The sequence below is a fragment of the Girardinichthys multiradiatus genome, chromosome 17 (assembly GCF_021462225.1).
Source record: "Girardinichthys multiradiatus isolate DD_20200921_A chromosome 17, DD_fGirMul_XY1, whole genome shotgun sequence".
NCBI lineage: Eukaryota > Metazoa > Chordata > Actinopteri > Cyprinodontiformes > Goodeidae > Girardinichthys > Girardinichthys multiradiatus.
This window is the reverse complement of record NC_061809.1, coordinates 20,763,493-20,782,823: the sequence shown is the minus strand read 5'-3', so window position 1 is coordinate 20,782,823 and position 19,331 is coordinate 20,763,493. Positions and strand designations below refer to the sequence as shown.

At 37.6% G+C, this 19,331-nt stretch overlaps 1 protein-coding gene across 1 annotated transcript; it reads left to right on the top strand.

Annotated features, from left to right (window-relative positions):
• The first annotated feature begins 558 nt into the window (after positions 1-558).
• Positions 559-4,729, top strand: LOC124882708 (UDP-glucuronosyltransferase 2C1-like). The gene is made up of 6 exons (XM_047389210.1): positions 559-1,510; positions 1,653-1,801; positions 1,930-2,061; positions 2,232-2,319; positions 2,747-2,966; positions 3,478-4,729. Exons 1-6 carry the CDS (start codon positions 793-795, stop codon positions 3,764-3,766), a joined length of 1,596 nt encoding a protein of 531 aa, XP_047245166.1. The 5' UTR covers positions 559-792; the 3' UTR covers positions 3,767-4,729.
• Positions 4,730-19,331: the final 14,602 nt, after the last annotated feature.

Below are 19,331 nucleotides of genomic sequence, written 5' to 3'. Positions count from 1 at the left end.
GACAGTAAACACAGTCAACGAAAAACCTTTTTAAAACTGTTTAAAAGAAAAGACACCTATTTTATATTTTTCGGGTATTTTCCCCACATACTGCAACTCATTTTCAAGCTGTCTAGTCACTCGTTTCCCTGTCACTCTGGGCTCTGAGTGTGTTTGAGGTGTGCCGAGTCAACGTGCGCAATAACCAGGAAACGGGGGCGTGGAAGAGACAAACTACCTACCGCTCATGTTTTGCTTTTTTGTATGTAGCTGGGAGATAATCAAGGGGTTTCACTTGGAAAGAAAGCCAAGCCCAAATAAGCAACTTCACGTTCAAAAACAAGCCCAGAGAAAGGTAACTCTCAACTCACCAGATTTGCAAGCGACTTTAGAGACAAACAAGCTCACAGTCGCTTATAACAAGCGGACTTGGCTACGCTGCTGCTTACTCTTTTCCTCCTGACCACACCCCCACTTAACCTCCTCTGCTCTTCCCTAAACTTGGCCCTGTCCCTCAGTATCTCTTGGCACCGCCCACTTTGTTGCCATTTTTTGAAGTTTCTCTGGGGGGCGAGGGTATGCTTTTACATCGGGTTTAGTTTCACTTTATATATTGTTTCAGGATTTTCTGGGACAAATTAAACACACACACTTATTATCTTTCCATTACTTACAGTTTCCATGGGGTGAGCCAGTTATCATGCATTACTAAGTGCAAAGAGCAGCAGGTCAAAGTTAATTTAGTTATTCAGTAACTTTACAATGCAGGCGTAAAAAGATTAGAGCTGGTTTTCCTGCAGTCAAACCGGCACCATGGAGCTGTGTCACTCTGTCTGCCTTTTTCTGCTACTTTGTGCCACAAAAAGTTCAAATGGAGGAAAGATTTTGGTGTGGTACACTGAGGCGAGCCACTGGATCAACATGAAGCCGGTACTGGAGGAACTGGTCGATAAAGGACATCAGGTGACAGTCCTGGTCCCGAGCGCATCACTGTTCATGAACAGCAGCGAACCCTCCCGCTTCCTGTACGAACCCTTTAACGTCTCCGTCTCAGTGAAATATCTACAAAAAGCTTTTGAAGAAGTTCTTCACTTCTCCCTGTATGAGATGGATCAAATGAACCCCTATCAGATTTTGAATAGATTTTTTGATTTAATGGAGACTAATATGAAGATTTCTCTCAAGTACTTGGATGGCGTGGTGAAATCAGAAACCCTGATGAAGAAGCTGAAGGAGGGAAACTATGACCTGCTATATGCTGATCCAATATACCCCGGAAGTGACCTGACTGCAGATATTTTGGGCATCCCTCTTGTATTTACTTTGCGTTTCTCCATAGCTCATAATGTTGAGAGGATGTGTAGTCAACTACCTGCTCCACCTTCCTTTGTCCCCGGTGCTATGAGCAAACTCACAGACAAGATGAACTTCTCAGAGAGACTGGGGAACTTCCTCTTCTATGCTCTGCAGGACGTTTTGCTGGAACAGTTTATGTGGAAAGAGGTCGATAGATATTACTCTGAAATCAGAGGTAAGTAACCCATTAGTAATTCCAGTCAAATGAGACAGGTGCATTACACCAAGCTAAGCAATAATTATGAGTATTCAAATGTTTCTAAATTAGCGTAAATGTTTTAATATGTTTGCATTTTATCATGTCTCGACTGTAACAGGAACACCCACCAGTGCCTGTAAGATGATGGGTAATGCTGATATCTGGTTGCTGAGAACCTACTGGGATTTTGATTTTCCTCGTCCTTTACTTCCCAACTTCAAATTTGTTGGAGGGATCCACTGCAGACCAGCTAAACCTTTACCAAATGTGGGCTTATAATCCACAGTTTCAAAAGTTGTTATATGACTGGGATAAAACAAATAATTAGCCAAACAATTTCCGAATAAACGCCAACTAACTGCCTCACCGACCCTGAAACTGATGCTGTTTTGCAGGAAATGGAAAAATTTGTCCAAAGCTCTGGAGATGCTGGGATCGTGGTCTTCTCTTTGGGATCTATGGTGAAGAACCTGACCACAGAGAAGGCAAACATGATAGCTTCAGGTCTTGCTCAGATTCCACAAAAGGTCAGAAAAATCTAGATAAAAGTCCATGAGTTTAAACAAAGTAGTTTATATAGCCAAAGGTCTATTCCAGACATCAAAATCTGTATGCCTTACACATACATTGTTAAAAAGATGCAAAAAGATGATCCATCAAATCACATTATTAAAAAAACAGTTTTAACTATTTGTAGGTGCTGTGGAGATATGGTGGAGAAAAACCCAAAACTTTGGGTTCTAATACCAGAATATATGAGTGGATCCCACAAAATGACTTGCTAGGTGGGTAACAAAGAGCACCCATCACATTTTAGGATCATTGTTTTTTTTTTTATATTATGCTAAATGGGATATACACAAACACCACACTGCAACTCTAATTGTGACACTGCTAACTTTATTCTTTTCCAAATGGTCCAACTGAAAATAGTTATTTGGCCTTAAGTACTACATTTCTTCAAGAGGATTCTGCACATGTATTGAAAGTTCTATGTTTGCTCCACAAACGGATCTTAACTTGGTTTAGTTTGCCAAGATTCATCATTTTCAAGCATAAAAATAAGTAGCTAGGAAAAACTGTAAATACACGTATTTTGCAGTTAATAAGAAACCTGTTTCATACATCCGGAACTGGCATTTAGTTTGATTTTGTCCAGCATAATTACATGAAAACCAAGCTGATATGCTCGATAACTTTGGTTTCTATCAGGTCACGCTAAAACAAAAGCTTTCATCACTCACGGTGGAACAAATGGGATCTATGAAGCAATCTACCACGGTGTTCCCATGTTGGGAATCCCCTTATTCGGTGACCAGCCAGACAACTTGGTGCATGTGGAGGCTAAAGGAGCTGCAGTCACTGTGAGCCTGAACGTCATGACAGCTGAGAGCCTCAGAGATGCCGTGAACACGGTCATCAACAACAAATCGTAAGTTGTTTTCTTTTCTCATATGGCCTCACAATGTTTTGGTAATAAAACAATTTATAGTTCCTGTGCTGCAAGTTTTGAATAGTGAAAGTGGGGTGAATGCAAGAATGGCCATGGGGTTATGGTGTAAAGCATTTATATGTACTATATATAAACAGGGGTCCGTGGGCCATTTGTGACCTTTTAAAATGATTTAGTCCATCCAAAATTCGGTAACGGTACAAATTTGGCCTTCCAGGTCAGGCGGGTGGTGTGAATAGACACTTTGTCTTTTATTTTTAGGGCACGATTTTCCCTGATTTGAGACCTTTGAAAAAAGTGCAAATAAAACCTTAGGTACAACACAAAGTATTTGCCTTTCCACAACCACATTGTGCTGCTTTCTTATACATTTTATAGTTATTGGATCAGATAGTGAGCATCATTTACTAAACGCAGACTTGGAAGTAACCATTTATTAAACTTGGAAAAATATAGGAAGTCCTTTACTTTTCCCTTTATCCATCCACAGCTATAAAGAAAATGCAATGCGACTGTCCAGAATCCATCATGACAGACCCATGAGCCCTCGAGACGAAGCAGTTTTCTGGATCGAGTTCACCATGAGAAACAAAGGAGCCAAGCACCTTAGGGTCCAGGCCCACAACCTCACCTGGTACCAGTATCACAGTCTGGATGTCCTAACCTTTTTCATCATTGTAGATCTGTTTCTCATCTTCATCCTCATCAAGACCTGCAGCTTCTGTTTCCAGAGATGCTGCAGCAGAAAAAGTAGAACAACAAAGAGAAAGGCTGAGTAACAGACTGAAGTGACATTTATAATTGAGGTGCTTTCCAACTAACTAAAAATGTATTTTATGGTGTTAATAGCACTGCACAGTTTTGAAATGTACACATTTTAAATTATAAAAAAACTCAGCAAAGAAAACACAAACAAATTAGGTATTCAAGTTTATTTTTTTTAGTATATTTGTGTTTTGCTCCATACATTTCTCAAATTGTGACCAACTTTTCAGGCCCAGCTAAACAAAACCATAATCAATATTGCCACCACCGTGCTTCACTGTGGCACTGTGGTGCCCAATCTAGAATGCCTCTTGAGAGCAAACAGTTTCTGAAGTACCTTCTTATAAAAAGTCAGAGTCTTCACAGTCTGTAAAAAGTCTTTCTTTCTCACAAGTTGGCTCTCTGCAATGTCTGAACATTTATTAAATGCTACTTTTATTTATCATGTCATTTATACAATGAGATTAATAGTTTTTTGTAAATTGAATTTCAGTTTTTTAATGCATCTGTAAGCTTTGCTATGGTTCTGTGATGCACATCAAGATAAAGCTTTAAAAAAGCTGTATAAATACATTTCAGACATGTAAAGTGAAGTTACTTTTGCACTTCTATCAATCATAGATTCAACATGTTTAATCTGTGATTGTAAATAATCACTTCTTGGACATGCATATTTCCATTGCTTTACTATCACAGAACAGTTAATTAAATTATTAAAAAAATCAAACAAAATATTTTGTTCTTTTCATTTAAACTCTCTTACTGATTTATATTAGGTAATTATGTTTTTTTCCTACAGTTTGTTTTATGTTTGCATGTCTGTACTATCGGTAAATTATAATAGTGTTATAGTGGGGGAAAGAAACAAGCAGGCCCTTTATAAGTAACCAAGATGGGCATTATTATTAATATTGCTGATGTCTTGTTTATCTCATAGGGCTTGGCTTCATAATAAAGCATCTTGTTTTCTAGTAAAACCTGGGATATTGTTTTTTTTCCTGCCTTTGCCCATCTTTGCTTCTAATCTGAAATACTCAAAGTGAGTAAAAACTGTTTGGTCAATGTTTTAGGTCTGTTTACTTAATAGATCATTATAATACTTCATTACAGATCAGAATAAACAAAAACATCCACAAATATCAAAGCTATTTACTTCCATGAAGCTTTCTAAAAAATGTACCATATTTTACGTATATGTTACAGTAACAGATTACAAGTGAACATTTTACTATACTTACATACGTTAATGGAAATTGTAATCACGTCGTATTAAAAGAGCTTGCTGTAATCTGATGACCTACGCCATATTAGACAGCGTCAAACAGCGAATGGTGGTGTGGAAAGACCCCAAGCCTACCTCCGCCCGCTCAAATGTAGTGTTAATGGGTGTTGTAGAGTGCATTTAAAAAAAAAAAAACCAAAAAAATAAGTGGGACAGGAGGGCTCATGCACATGAAAACAGACAATGATTAAATTTTTTTAATTGACTATACAAAATGCAGCTGTACGTTTTGCTGACAAAATCAGACAGGAAAGAGAGAGGTATTGGGAATGCTGTTTAGTTAAGGATGCCGATACTGATCATTTGAAAATGCGTGATCTGGACACTGAACCAATACATGGCATTGTATCAGGACTACCCTATGCTTTTTGCTCACTAATGGTCAACTTTGCTTTTTATGTAGCACAATTAAACTGCAGTATCTGTGTGTAAGAAACAAGACCAGAGTGAACTGCTGAGATTAGATGTGACAAGACAAAGTATCCTGCAAAACATTTCGGCAACATTTTCAGCACACCTAATGGAAAACTATCCCCGACTGCAGATATTTTGGGCATCCCTCTTGTATTTACTTTGCGTTTCTCCATAGCTCATAATGTTGAGAGGATGTGTGGTCAACTACCTGCTCCACCTTCCTTTGTCCCCGGTGCTATGAGCAAACTCACAGACAAGATGAACTTCTCAGAGAGACTGGGGAACTTCCTCTTCTATGCTCTGCAGGACGTTTTGCTGGAACAGTTTATGTGGAAAGAGGTCGATAGATATTACTCTGAAATCAGAGGTAAGTAACCCATTAGTAATTCCAGTCAAATGAGACAGGTGCATTACACCAAGCTAAGCAATAATTATGAGTATTCAAATGTTTCTAAATTAGCGTAAATGTTTCAATATGTTTGCATTTTATCATGTCTCGACTGTAACAGGAACACCCACCAGTGCCTGTAAGATGATGGGTAATGCTGATATCTGGTTGCTGAGAACCTACTGGGATTTTGATTTTCCTCGTCCTTTACTTCCCAACTTCAAATTTGTTGGAGGGATCCACTGCAGACCAGCTAAACCTTTACCAAATGTTACAGTAACAGATTACAAGTGAAGATTTTACTATACTTACATACGTTAATGGAAATTGTAATCACGTCGTATTAAAAGAGCTTGCTGCAATGTCTGCAAAACATTTCGGCAACATTTTCAGCACACCTAATGGAAAACTATCCCCGACTTCTTGAGGTGTTATACCGCCATATCAGAACAGGCTTATTCTGCTCAGAAGTATTGGAAAAAATACAATTTGAGCACAAGTTGGGTAAAATCTGGGCAATATATTCCCTCATAAATTGTGACAGTGTGCACACCCTGTTTTGGCAGGAGCAACATGTGTCAGGGCTTTTAATAAACAAAGAGTCAGCATTGTTTTCCTCACAGTGGCAACCAGATGAGTTTTAAGATCAGACAAAACGCTTCCTTTGTATAAGTTAGAGAAGTGTTTTCCAGTCTGAAAGGTTTTCACACTTCATGCACTGTTGACATTTGGTCACCCCAAAATAATTGTGGTCCTGTATCCCTTTTTAGCTTTTAAATTTATTTCATCTGTGCTTGTGAAGGAAACCTGTGTGCTTGTACTAAAACCTTTGCATGCTGCTTCTACAAAAAACATATTAGCCAAATTCTTTTCCTGCCGTATCCGATCGATATGTTTGTATACAGTGCTGTTATTTACACTCTCAAAGATCTCTTCCTACTTTTGCTTTTTGCCAAACTTAAATATTTCAAATAATGAAATTAATTGTATTATCAGATAAAGACAAACTGGTTAAAAACACTTTTCAAATAATGATTTGATTTTTTAAGGAAAAAATATGGCAACCTGGCCCTATGTGAATAAACAATTGCCAGCTGAACCTACAATGATTAGTTGCCCCATCCTTGGAGGCAATAACTGCCATTAAGCATTTGTGACCACTGGTACTAAGCCTTGCACATCACTGTGGACATTTTAGATTCACTTTTCTTTGCAGAATTGTTTTAATTCAACCACACTTAGGGTTTTCTAGCATGAACAGTATGTTTAAGGTCATGCCGCAGCATCTCAATTGGATTTGTGTTCAGACTAACTAGGGCACTCCAAAACCTCTATTTTGCTTTTTTGAGCCCTTCAGAGGTAGATCGCTGGAGTGCTTGATATTATTGTCCTGCTGCATAGAGGTGGGTTACAAACGGATGGCCTGAAGCAGCAAAGAGATCCCAAACCATCACACTACCACCACAATGTTTGAATGTGAGTAGGATGTTAATTTTCTGAAATACCTTTATTTTTCAGCCAGAAATGATGGGACACACACCTTTAAAAAAGTTTTTCTTTTGTTATGTTAGTACACTGAATAAGTCTAGGGCACAGGTGTCAAACTCCAGTCCTCGAGGGCCAGTAACCTGCAACTTTTAGATGTTCCTCTGCATTCAATGTCATTTTCCACTCTTTTCTCAGTATATAGGCTTACTGGTTCCCATTATTCATCTCTGGGTCCTGCTTGTTTCCCAGTCTATGCTCCATGTCCTCTTATCCCTGTGCTGTAAGTTTTTGTTGGATTTTTTATATTATTATACCCTTCATCACATCATGCTGCTTCCATGTTTCCGTCAGCGCTTTGGTCCAGCTCCTAACTCAAAATATGCAACACAAGCTGGGAAATTCTCCCTTTGTACGATATTTACTCAATGTTTTAATGCTTACCATGCCCTGTGCTATAACGCAATAGCTTATCTCAATAGATTTTTATTGTGCAACAAGTCAAAATATTTATAGTTTTAAAAAAAATATGCTTTTTTTCTAAGGCAGTTTGTAAATAATTTTGCTTCTTGAAGGATTTTGCAGAACAAGCAAGAAAAAGGGACTGGCACAGCAGGAGACTGTTGTTGGAGCCTATTAGGTGTTGGCCATATTTTCTCTCTCCCAGACTCTCAATGGTTTATTTGTGGTTAAAGGCAGACCTGCTTTGCAAGGAACGGATAAGATGCAGTCAAATGTTTCTACAGTGTACTCATGAAGCTTTTCAGAGTGCTGTAAGCTCTCCAAAATTTTGTAAAGCATCGTGTGTATCTTCTCATAAGGTGAAATCAGATATTCCTGGATTGGTCACTCATTCAAAACCTCTATATGGCAGAGAATCAGGAGGATTAGAAGCCAGTATTGAGATCTTATATCAGGAACTCAATAGTTTCTAGATATTTCGGGTTTTGAACACCGGCAAACTAGACGATTCTTCAGTTGCGCTTGGATCAATCTGAGTTTACTTTAAAGTCTGCCCCCATTCTTTCCACATACCTCACATTTTCTTTTCCGGGATTGTGTTGCTCTGCAGACTGAGGTCTGCAGCTGATGGGGAAAAATGACCAGACTGGAACAGAGGTGCGCTCACAACCAGTTTTCCAGCCTGAAATTACATTAGCACCCCTGGCAGCGCTAACCCAATGTCCAGTGTAAGTTCGTTTTGCAAGCAGAATTCTTGAACTAGTAAATTTTTCCTCCCATGTTATGGATTCTACAGTTTTGGCAGCTGTCCTTACTCAGACGTCTGGATTATGGGAATTCTTGACCACAGACTTAAGGTTATGGAAGGCAGTGAGGCTGAGTCAGAGAACATCCTGTTTTGACAAAAAAGGACATTTGCAATTGCACAAGAGGTTTTAACCTCAAAAAGACAGTCTGACACATAACAGAAGTAGAAAAGAAGCCTGGGAAGTTAAAGACCCATGAACAATGAGTGTGCATATTTATTCTGAAGTTAACAAGTCAATATTTTCCTTTTAGAAGTATTATTTACTTAGATGAGAAGTGAAAAAAACGATAGCATTGGTTGCACTATATGTATGGTCCTTTGGATGGTTTGTTGACTTTACAGTTTGCAGTAATAATTACAAATATAATGGCAACTTTAAGGATGAAAACAGTTAATATCTTACCAGCTGCAGATAACTCTCCTACTGTCTACATTTAGTATAAATCAAAATTAGTTAAATTAGCTGAAGCTAATTGCTAGTCTAACAAGGGTCAAGGCCAGAGCAGGGTCCCACTATCTTCAAACAACAATCTCAATCTCAATCTACAATCTTAAAGATGTCATGTTAGTTCTTTACAATTTTTTTAACCTTTGAACCATTGCCATATTCACATTGGATGGTTGTTTACAAAGAAGCTCACGATTTTCCAGAGAAATGGGGGCAGGAGACAACAGCCCACCACTGCCTATCTTCACCTTGAGCTCATGGTTGTATAGATGCAAACGTTTTATATATGTATTACAGCGTGGAAATCCCAGTGGAATCATGCAACAGCTGGTCAGCAATTATAGGAGGGGATTTAATTGCTGTACTTTTTGTTAGATGTGTTTTTTTTTCATTGATTAAGGGGTATTAAGGATATAAATGTAAATAAAACAACATTTATTTTTTTAAACTAATAATCTTTAGACTGTTTTATTATCTTTTAAGTGATGCCTATCTTGTTTCCAATCACAAAAAAAAAGGTAAAGGTTAAATGGAAGTTGTTTTAAATCTAAATCTGCAAGGGGTATGGATAGTTGTTGGCTTAACAGTGTAACATTTAGCCTACACTTCAAGAATTCCTAAAATAGCTAATTATATATTTCCCAACTGTCACATAAGTTAAAAAATATTTATACAGAAAGGCATTAAGAGTGAAGGTAATTTCCATACTTAGCATCTAACCTGAGGCAGAAAGGCTGGTGGAAGCTTGTAATGGACCATTGAGTCAATGACTAGTCAGAGTGAGACCAGTTTTATTTTCTTAATTTATTTCTTTCGTATTAAACTTTACTCTTAACGAACAATGTCACCAGTGCATATCTTTGTTGACTTCTATGTAAATACTGTTTAATGCTAGCGTTGCCTCACAGCAAGAACATGCAATAATGTCAGAAATCTGCACATAAAATACTGACTGCTGAAAAAAATGGGGGGGGGGGGGTAGATGTTAAATGGGACTGACACTCTCACAAAGAACATGCAATGTAATGTCAGATTTGAAAAACATTTAGTGATACAGACTAGTTGTACAACAGAAAATGTTTGGCAACTGCTGAGTGTTTCCCAATTCTTGGCATAAACATGTGCTGCTCAGAATCCTTTTCTTGAAAAGATCAGCACAAGCTGGAGTCAGGGGGATTTTTTTAATCAGGTGGCTGTGTTTACTATTTTAGTAACTTTTAAAATGCCATATTATGATATTTATACTGGTAATGAAGTTTCTCATCAGAAGCAATTATGAAATGAGTGAAGCCGAATGAGATGATTTCTTTTTGATCTTATTTATGAAACATTCCCATGAATAAATGTAAATTTACGTTGCATATTAGCATTATCTCATTAAATCAGATGTTTTGTTCTTTTTGTATTGAAGACTTTACTGCAAGGCCATGAAGAGAGGGACAACATAAGTCACGGCACTGTTCAAAGATCTGTGGTAAACTTAAGGATCTCATTTCAACACTTCTATTTGAGTCATATAAAATGTCATAAATGTGAAACTACCCAGGACATTTTAATAGAAGGAGCTGGAACCATTACTGTAAATTAAAATATTGTGCTTACTGCTTCATTGGACAAAGGCAAGTCTTTCAATTTTACAGCTTCAACTGGTAGATAAAAAGTGAACTTTATATACTTGCAAGCAGCTGAGCCATCATAGATGAGGACAGATTTCTTGCTTTCAATTTTTCTTACCATAAATCAAGGTAAAACATGGTGTGTGTTAACATTTATCACCACCACAAGGACAGTAAGACTACTTTTAAACCTACTTTAAACTCTGTAATTTTTAGGTGTCATATTTACATAAAAATACAGAATTAATGGATGGATTGCCATGCAATTTTACACATCTGTTCATGTTTTCCTAAGCATAAAAGCAACTGAATTTGAAAATTATGACCTTAGGGCTTTCGTCAAATGTCAAAACCAATATTGGAAGGTTTGCTATGAAATTTGGCTCAGACTCTGTCTTTAAAATTGAGTCAAAGCATTAATTTACTCAATGCTCTCGTAAATATAGACTTGCAAAAGGAATACAATTAGGTATCAGAGTGCAGCATTACAAAGGGTTGAATTAATTACTGAAAACTATTCAACTACCTTGTTTATGTAATCAGATGACAGGATCTTAAATTAGTCTCACTTCAGATCCTGATTCAAAGAAATGAAACATGGCAACAAGTGGATGGCCTGTTGTTTTAGGAATGCATAAGATGTCTTGTTTGCACTTTGCCCAAACACAGCACACATCTGGAAAATGGTGATCCAGACAGATGAGATCAAAATGAATAGTTGTTCCTGCCTGCAGAACACTGTTTCTATTGGAAGAATATACCCTTGAACACACCATCCCCACCAAGAAACATGGTGGTGGCAGCATCATGCTATGGTTTGGCTTCACTTCAGCAGGGATAGATAGGACAGTCTTAATTGATAGAAAGATGGATAGTAAACCTGTTAGATGCTGCAGAAGACTTGCAGCTGGGGTGGAGGTTCACCTTCAGACAACTCTAAACATACAGCCAGGGCGAAAATCTAATTATTTGGGTCAAAACACACTACGTACAGACCAGTCTCAAATACCTATTTGATACTCTTGAGTCTGACTTGTAAAAACAGAAACTTTAGTTTCTACATGTGCAAAGCTGGTAAAAATGTGCCCCAGAATACAAAATAAGCAGCTGTAGTTCCACGAAGGTTTAACTCAAGGGGGTACAGTAAAAGGTTTGAGGCAATCAGGTCACAACTGTATGAAGATAGTGAGGTGATTGAACTTAAAAATTCTTCTAAGTGGATTTGCAGAGTTCTAAGAAGGTAATTCCCTTGATTCCCTTTAATGACTCAGCTTTGCCTGCCTTATTTTCTGCTTGCTTAATAACATTCAGACCACAGGAAGCTGCCACCCACATGTCCTTCCCTGTCTACTATTATTAGTTTCCTTAAACAATGTTTACTTATTAGTGACCCGATTTGCCTTCTGTTACTCTGTCTAGACTGTGATTAATGGTTAGAAACAAAACACAGAAGGTAAGGAAGCAGGGGACGTCCTTCCTAAAGTTTGACCCTGTTTATAGATCTTGTGTGTTTTATGCTCATGGAGACAGATGGTTAAATATGTATTAAGCAAGAAAGTCAATAACACTGTAATGACAAATGACCTGTAAAATGATATTGGACCAGGCTATACTAAGTCAATCAGACATGTAGAGATGGTGAAATACTGTTCGAGGATTACAAAAATGGACTTGCTAAATGTTGGCTCATTAATGAACGCTATAAAAAGATCACAAGCACCAAATGAAATTCTGCTAAACCCTGTCTGGTTTTGAACTGTTTTCATCCACTTTTGGAGAAAGCCTGTAAGCTTTAGGGATTCTCCAACCTCCCGGAGAAAATCCTATAATTTTCTGAAAGATAATAGGAAAGCTTAACCTTTGACTCAAAGACAAAATGATCAGTGGAATCAACAAACAACTCTTTCACTTCATGACAAATATTTGAGCTGTGCAAAGACACACTAGTATTATGTACAACTAGCTCTAAATAGCCTACGCATTTTATGTAAATAGAAAAACCCTGCTTTACCTAAATCATTTGATGCTAGTCAGTGCAACTGTAATGTCTGCACTGTGTTAGAACAGTCTCTACAGTTTAACCAACAATAAGCAACATTAAAATACACACAGAAAAAATAACAAAACACTTACAGGAAGATAATTTGAGCTTACTAAGAATAGCTAATCTAATAAAAGGATAGGTGCCCTTATAAATGCAAGAAATTACTGGGCTGAGTTAAGTATGGGTCACTGTTCCAAAAAGGCAAACAAAGGTATAAAAAGAAATTATACAAGGCCCAAATAGAGGAACAAATAATCATTAGAGATATGGAAGCTAAAGCAGCATAAATCTATGGTTAGATGATCCTAACAGGAGACATTTAGACAACATATTGTACTACCACTGAAAATAAGTGTCATTTATTATTTGTTTTGTGTTGAGAATTTTCTTTTCAACTTAACTGCCACCCAAATTGCTTTCATTACTGCTACATTTTAATCTAGACGTGTTGACGGTGACAGAGAAGATAACTTACCTTTACTGTAAGATCAGTCATGAGGTTGTGACGACGCTTTTATTAGGGGGGCTGTGATTAAAGTTGTAATGAAGTAATGAACTTCAATATTTCTTATAGTATTTGAATTGTGTTTGGAAGTTTAATTTTCTGACTTCTACCTTTGAAAAAAGAAATCATCCATCTAATTATATACTGTATTGTCTTTTGCTTATAAGGGTTTAGGTTGTCGGGTTTACAGGTCCAGGATGGAAACCCAGGCAGCCCTCAGCCCAGCAACACTCTTCAGCTCCTTCTGGGGTTTCTAAATAGACCCCAGGCCAGAAGGGGTGCCTAGTCCCTGCAGTAAGTTCTGGGTCTGACTTAAGGATCCACCCTCTTTCCGTCTATCTATATCAACATATGCATCAAATAGAATGTGTGTCAAACTTTGATTTTTGACCTGAAAAATCAGGAGTCACCATGCTACCTCTAGATCAGGGGTCTGCAAGCTTTACAAACTAAAGAGCTATTTTTGCCCTTAGTCCAGCAACATAATACCTGTTTAGAACCACTAAACAACTTAAAGATTTTAATAAATATCTACATTAGAGAAGCATAAGAGAAGATCAGCAGAGTTTTTACTGTGATCATATAGCTATGACCCATGGCCTGCTCTTTCCATAAGCAGTAATTGCTATTCGTAAATCCCAACAGCCTCAAACAAATGGCTTGCAGCAGGAAATGCTGGAATATAAAAAAGTATTGACCTAATTTTAAACAGCCATCAGATTTAATTTTAGGAAGCTTGAAGCTGCCAATTATATAAACTGAACCGTCAGTCTTTGTTTCTAGTTGGTGAGAAAAACCTTTGAACGTGTCCAAGCAATATTCCTGACTTGGACGCTCAAACTGTTGTGCTTTTGCTCTTTCAAGAAAAATAGAATAAAAACGTCGTGCCTTTATATATGACCGTTCTCTGAAGCCTCAGATGTTTTTTTCCTTTCAAATAAGTTTTTAAAGAAGTAGTCATTGATCTATAATAAGGAAGTTATAAAATGAAAGAAAAAAACATCAGAGGGGAATTTTCATTAGGAAAATGGAAAACTGTTTAGTATTACAAATTAATGCCTCGCAAGTGTTCATACCCCTGTAACTTTTTCACATTGAATCACAGGACAACCTCAAATGTCAAGGCATTTCATTGTTTAATGCACAATTGTAAAATGGAAGAAAAAAAAGTTTTTAAATGTTTTTCAAATGCAAATCAGAAAAGTGCAGTGTAAAATGACCTTTACCTACCTCTACCTGCAATAAGAGCTACAAGTCTTTTGCAACATGTCTCTATCAGCTTTGCACACCTAAAACTGACATTTTTGCCCATTCACCTTTGCAAAATAGCTCAAGCTCCATGAGGTTGAATGGAGAATGTCTGTGAACTTGACTTTTCAGGCTTTGCCACAAATTCTGAAAATGATTAAGGTCTGTCATTTGACTGGGGCACTCATATGAATATCTATTGATCTAAACCATTCCATTGTAGCTGTATGTTTAGAGTCATTGTTCTGCTGGAAGGTATACCTCTGCCCCAACCTTAAGTCTTTTGCAGCCTCTAACATGTTTTCTTCCAGGGTTGCCCTACATTTAGCTCCACAGTTTTCATCTTCCCACTCTTCTGGAAAGGCCATACTTTTACAGTGCATGACTCATATTCTCCCACCTGGGCTGGGGATCTCTGTATCTCCTCCAGCGGTACCATTGGCCTCTTTCTGATTAATGCTGTCTCTGCTTCATCTGGAAGTTGTTTTTTTAGGTTTGTTGTTGTGCCATTCACTCTCCATCCTAACCCTTGCTTTAAACCTCTCCAAAACATAATGTCCGACCTATCTGGTGTTTCCCTTGTTCTTCATGATGCTCTTTGTTCACTGTTGTTCTCTGACTTTTACAAAACATCAGCATTTATTCTGATATGAAATGACAAAATGTGGAATTAATTAATTAATTAGGTGACCTCTGAAAGCTGTCAGAGGCACTCAGTTGTATTTAGGAGATTCAGTATAACGTGATCAAATATCTAGTGTTGACCGAATTTCTCTGAATTCTTGAACACATTGTGCATTTTCCCACTCATGGATTACCATTTGTGCACAAAGTGTGTGCAAGCTGTACAGTGCTTACTTTGTACATTTAGAACTTATGTATACACAGCAAGACATTCTGTTTATATTTTAGTGTGCAAACTAATGCAAAAGTTTGCAAACTGTGCAACCCTACATCTGCATGTGAGGTGCACTGATAGGCTGGTTTGTCTGAGGTCCCTCTGGCTCCCATGGTTTCTCTCTCAATCCCCTCCTCCCTAACACTCTTCCCTCCCTATTTCCTCCAGCCTTTCTGCTTCTCATCTTCTGTGCTTGCCTAACACAAGCGCCACCTCTCTGTCACTCTGGGTAAAGCACTTTAACTGTGAGAAGTAGTTTTAAACCCTTTTAGGGCACTTTAAGATCAATGTAAGGTGACATTGGAGCAGGGTTTAGACAGAGTTTAGACATAAGGTCAATGCTAAGCTTGGACTTGATATAGGTATAAGTTAGATAAGATATAGGATTCTTTCTTTGGTCTAGGAGGATAAATGCAGTCAGTTGGAGGTGTTCAAGTCACTATATTGCAGGAGAAAGAGAGAGAGATTGTGTGTGTGTGTGTGTGTGTGTGTGTGTGTGTGTGTGTGTGTGTGTGTGTGTGTGCATGTGCACATGAGAGAAAAAGAGCCACATGGACATGTTTGGAGTTTTACTTTTGCAGTACAGCACATAGCTATTTTTCTAGACACCTGAAACACCTCAACGCTTCATGTAGTTTAAGAAATCTTTAATGTATGAGTTAAACTGATATGAAATTGTGAACAATAGAATAACTTTGTTCCTTCATATTTTTGAGCCTTTGAAGCACTGAAGGATGTAAGCTTTTAATAAAAGAAAGCAAGCAACAGCTGAATCCTACTAAAGCTCAGATCCTCTAAATGTTTGTCTGGCTTGGATCACATGTAGGGTGTGGTTTAATATCCTGTTCCTGCTCCACTTTTTTTGCATTCCAATTCTTTTTGTGGTCAGGATCAGACCAAAAGAATTAAAAAAGGGCTCGGATTTTGTATTTTCAGCTGCATAATTTGTGTTTTAAGGCAAAGAGAAGAAGCTGTACCACAGATATTAATGCTAGGAATTTCACCTCAAGTAGCACCAATTAGCTGTGTGATATGCCTCCAAGCAGAGAGTTAGGGATTGATTAATGGGACAGCGGTTTTGGATCAAGCTTCACAAAATGAAGCTCCATCAATCAGTGCAACAGGCTTTTTCATGCAATTCTTATATCTGCAGTTTGAATATGGATACATTTTAGAGGGCACCCTTCAAAGGATACAGCAGCAGACAAACAAATACAACAATCTGCCAAACAGCTTAAAGCAGCACATGGATTCAGACTCATGGGAGTGGTTCCTGTACACATGCACATCAGATGACTATTAAAACAGCTATGCTTGCAGGTACTGTATTCTTAAAAGTGTGCATACATATGCTAAGTGATCTGATCTTAAGATGAGTCAATGAAACAAAGGCTGTTTGAAGACACAAGCAAAAAAAAACATAGTGTAAACAAGAAATAGAAGATATCTGCAGGTAGAGGAGGTGTTGTGATGCAGGTCGGGGTCCTGCTGGACCATAGGGAGGTGCTGGTGAGCAATCTGCCCTTGCCAAAGCTTCTTCCCTTCTGGACATTTGCGGCGTGAACCGGAGGAACCTGAATCCATTCTTCAAGCCCTCCCCTCCCTCCTTCTCTTCTCGGCCCTCCTTCTTGTCCCCTTCTCCTGTTCTTCTTTCCTAGACCTTGAGGATGCAGTGCCACGTCGATGAGTGAACTTATTAGAGGGAGAGAAGGGATAGAAAAAGAGAAAAGTGCTGAGCACCTCCACTTGGGCTCCTGCTGTCAAAATGTGTTACTGTTTCTCTATGAGAAAAGCATTTACTTAGCATTTACAGATAGATTTACTTAGGCTTGTGGTTGCTTTAAATTACAATTTTAGGAGATTTTTCAAAAGCAACAAATTTGTGAGGGTGCCTTGAAGTGCTTGGATTTCAACCTAAAGCCAGTGAATAACATGTCTTTATTACATATAAGATACGTTTTTAAAACCAACTTGCACTTACAGTTAACTGAGTTATGCTTGTTTTTTTCTCTGCTTCATATTGTTTAGCTTTTGTCAAGCACTTTGTTTTTGTTTTTTTTTACCTGAACAATGCTTTAAAAATATTTTTTTTTACCTAAAGTGTTACTTAATGCGTTTCCAAATAAAGGCTGTCCTTATTAGAACTTACTCCTGTACATTACTGCCATCTAGTGGGTTTGTTTCAAAACACTCTTTACATTTTAAAAAGTCAAGGTACATTTACAGAGTTTTGCAAGGAAGTATTAAAAGAAAACACCACTTAGCATATGTGCATGCTGTTTAAATATATGGTTTTTATAAAAATCCTACAGAAATCCTGCTACTATGTCTTTTATAGTTTAATTTCACTGCTTAAAATAGCTTGTCACCTAGTTAAATAGCGTTTTACAGTATTGAAACCATTTGTTTGTCCAACACTGTCAGCAACCACAGCCATCATTTCATATTTCACAGCTCCTTAAGGATTTATTTGTTTTTGTGTCATCGTGGGAATTCTCAGAGGACATGCCACTGAACAGATATGATGGGAAAAAATTTCCACTTTACCCAATTTGCAGGAAAAACTGGTTGAAATGCACACGTGTGTTTATCAATGAGGACAAACTAACTTAAATCTCTGCTATTGCAACTTCTGGCTGCTCATTTCTTATTTTACTATAATTACATTTAATAAATGGGTCATAAAAAGACAAGAAGCCTCAAGGGAAGCCCAAACACAAATAGCATTACTTGCTGCAAAGAATTTTGTAGACACTGGCAGAGATTTCTCAGGATTAAACATTCCCTTTACCGCATCCTGCAGCAGTGTTGCCTCAGAACCACAGCTTGGTAAAACTGTCTGTCCGTCCCAATCCGAGGATCTTTGTTGGACTTAGCTGGCACATCTACTCTGCTTTGCATAAGTATTCCTGCCCCTTAAACGTTTTCTTATTTTGTCACAATAAAGAAACAAACTTCAATCCAGTTTATTTGTATTTTATTGGATATATCAACACAAAGGGCACATAGGTTTTAATGTTTGGTTGAAAAAAATGAAACATAAAAAAAAAAAAAAAACATCTGGTAAGTGACCCCTAAAAACCTGGGTTAAGCACAACAGTTTTATACACAGCCAGGCAACACAAGTAAAAGAAAATTTGACTTTTTTAGCCATACATGCTCTTTTTCAAAAGCCACAGATAATGCTCCACATAAACACTCCAATCAGAATATAAATATTTTCTCTGCACTTCCCTGTTTACGTTTTTCAGTTGTTGTTATTCTAGTTCATTCATTGTAGTTTAGACTCCCTGCTCATCTGTGTTATTTAGCCTCCTTCCTTCAGTTGCCCTGCATCCAGCTGCTCCGGATTTCTCCTGTTTAGCTCTCCTTGTTCATTGGTCCATTCTCTGCCAAACCTCTGTATACCCTCTGGTTTTAATTGTTCACCACTGGGTCCTCCTGGCTACTACCTCCTTCCTGTCTGTTTACCTGTGTTCCATTACTTTTTGTAAGTTACTAGCTTAATTTTTATGAAAACTCTTCACTCATGCGGTTCCAGCACTCAGATCTGCATGTTGGTCCTATCAAATCCCAATATATCATGACATAATCTTTATACTGTGAAATAAAAATGAGTTAATAGTCCCATTTCAAATTAATGACTTCATATTTAGGACATAGACATTAATATTAAAACCACTAAGCAACCTGCTTTTAAAACTTTGTGTTAGTAATGGTGACAATAATGTTTTCACCTATACTATAAGTCCTGTGCAAAACAAAATCTATAGAGTTGCTTACTCATGGTTATTGTAGCATTTCTTTCTCATTGGCAGATATACAAATTAAAGCAGTTACAGTTTGCTTTAAACAATTTCATGAAGAAAATGCCAGTGAAGTAACTATTAAATTTAATAAGGTTTAGAAACACCTTATTTTTGTTCCCTTCATGTTATGGTGTTCCTGCTACATGCAAACGCTGTCCTTCCAACTAACACG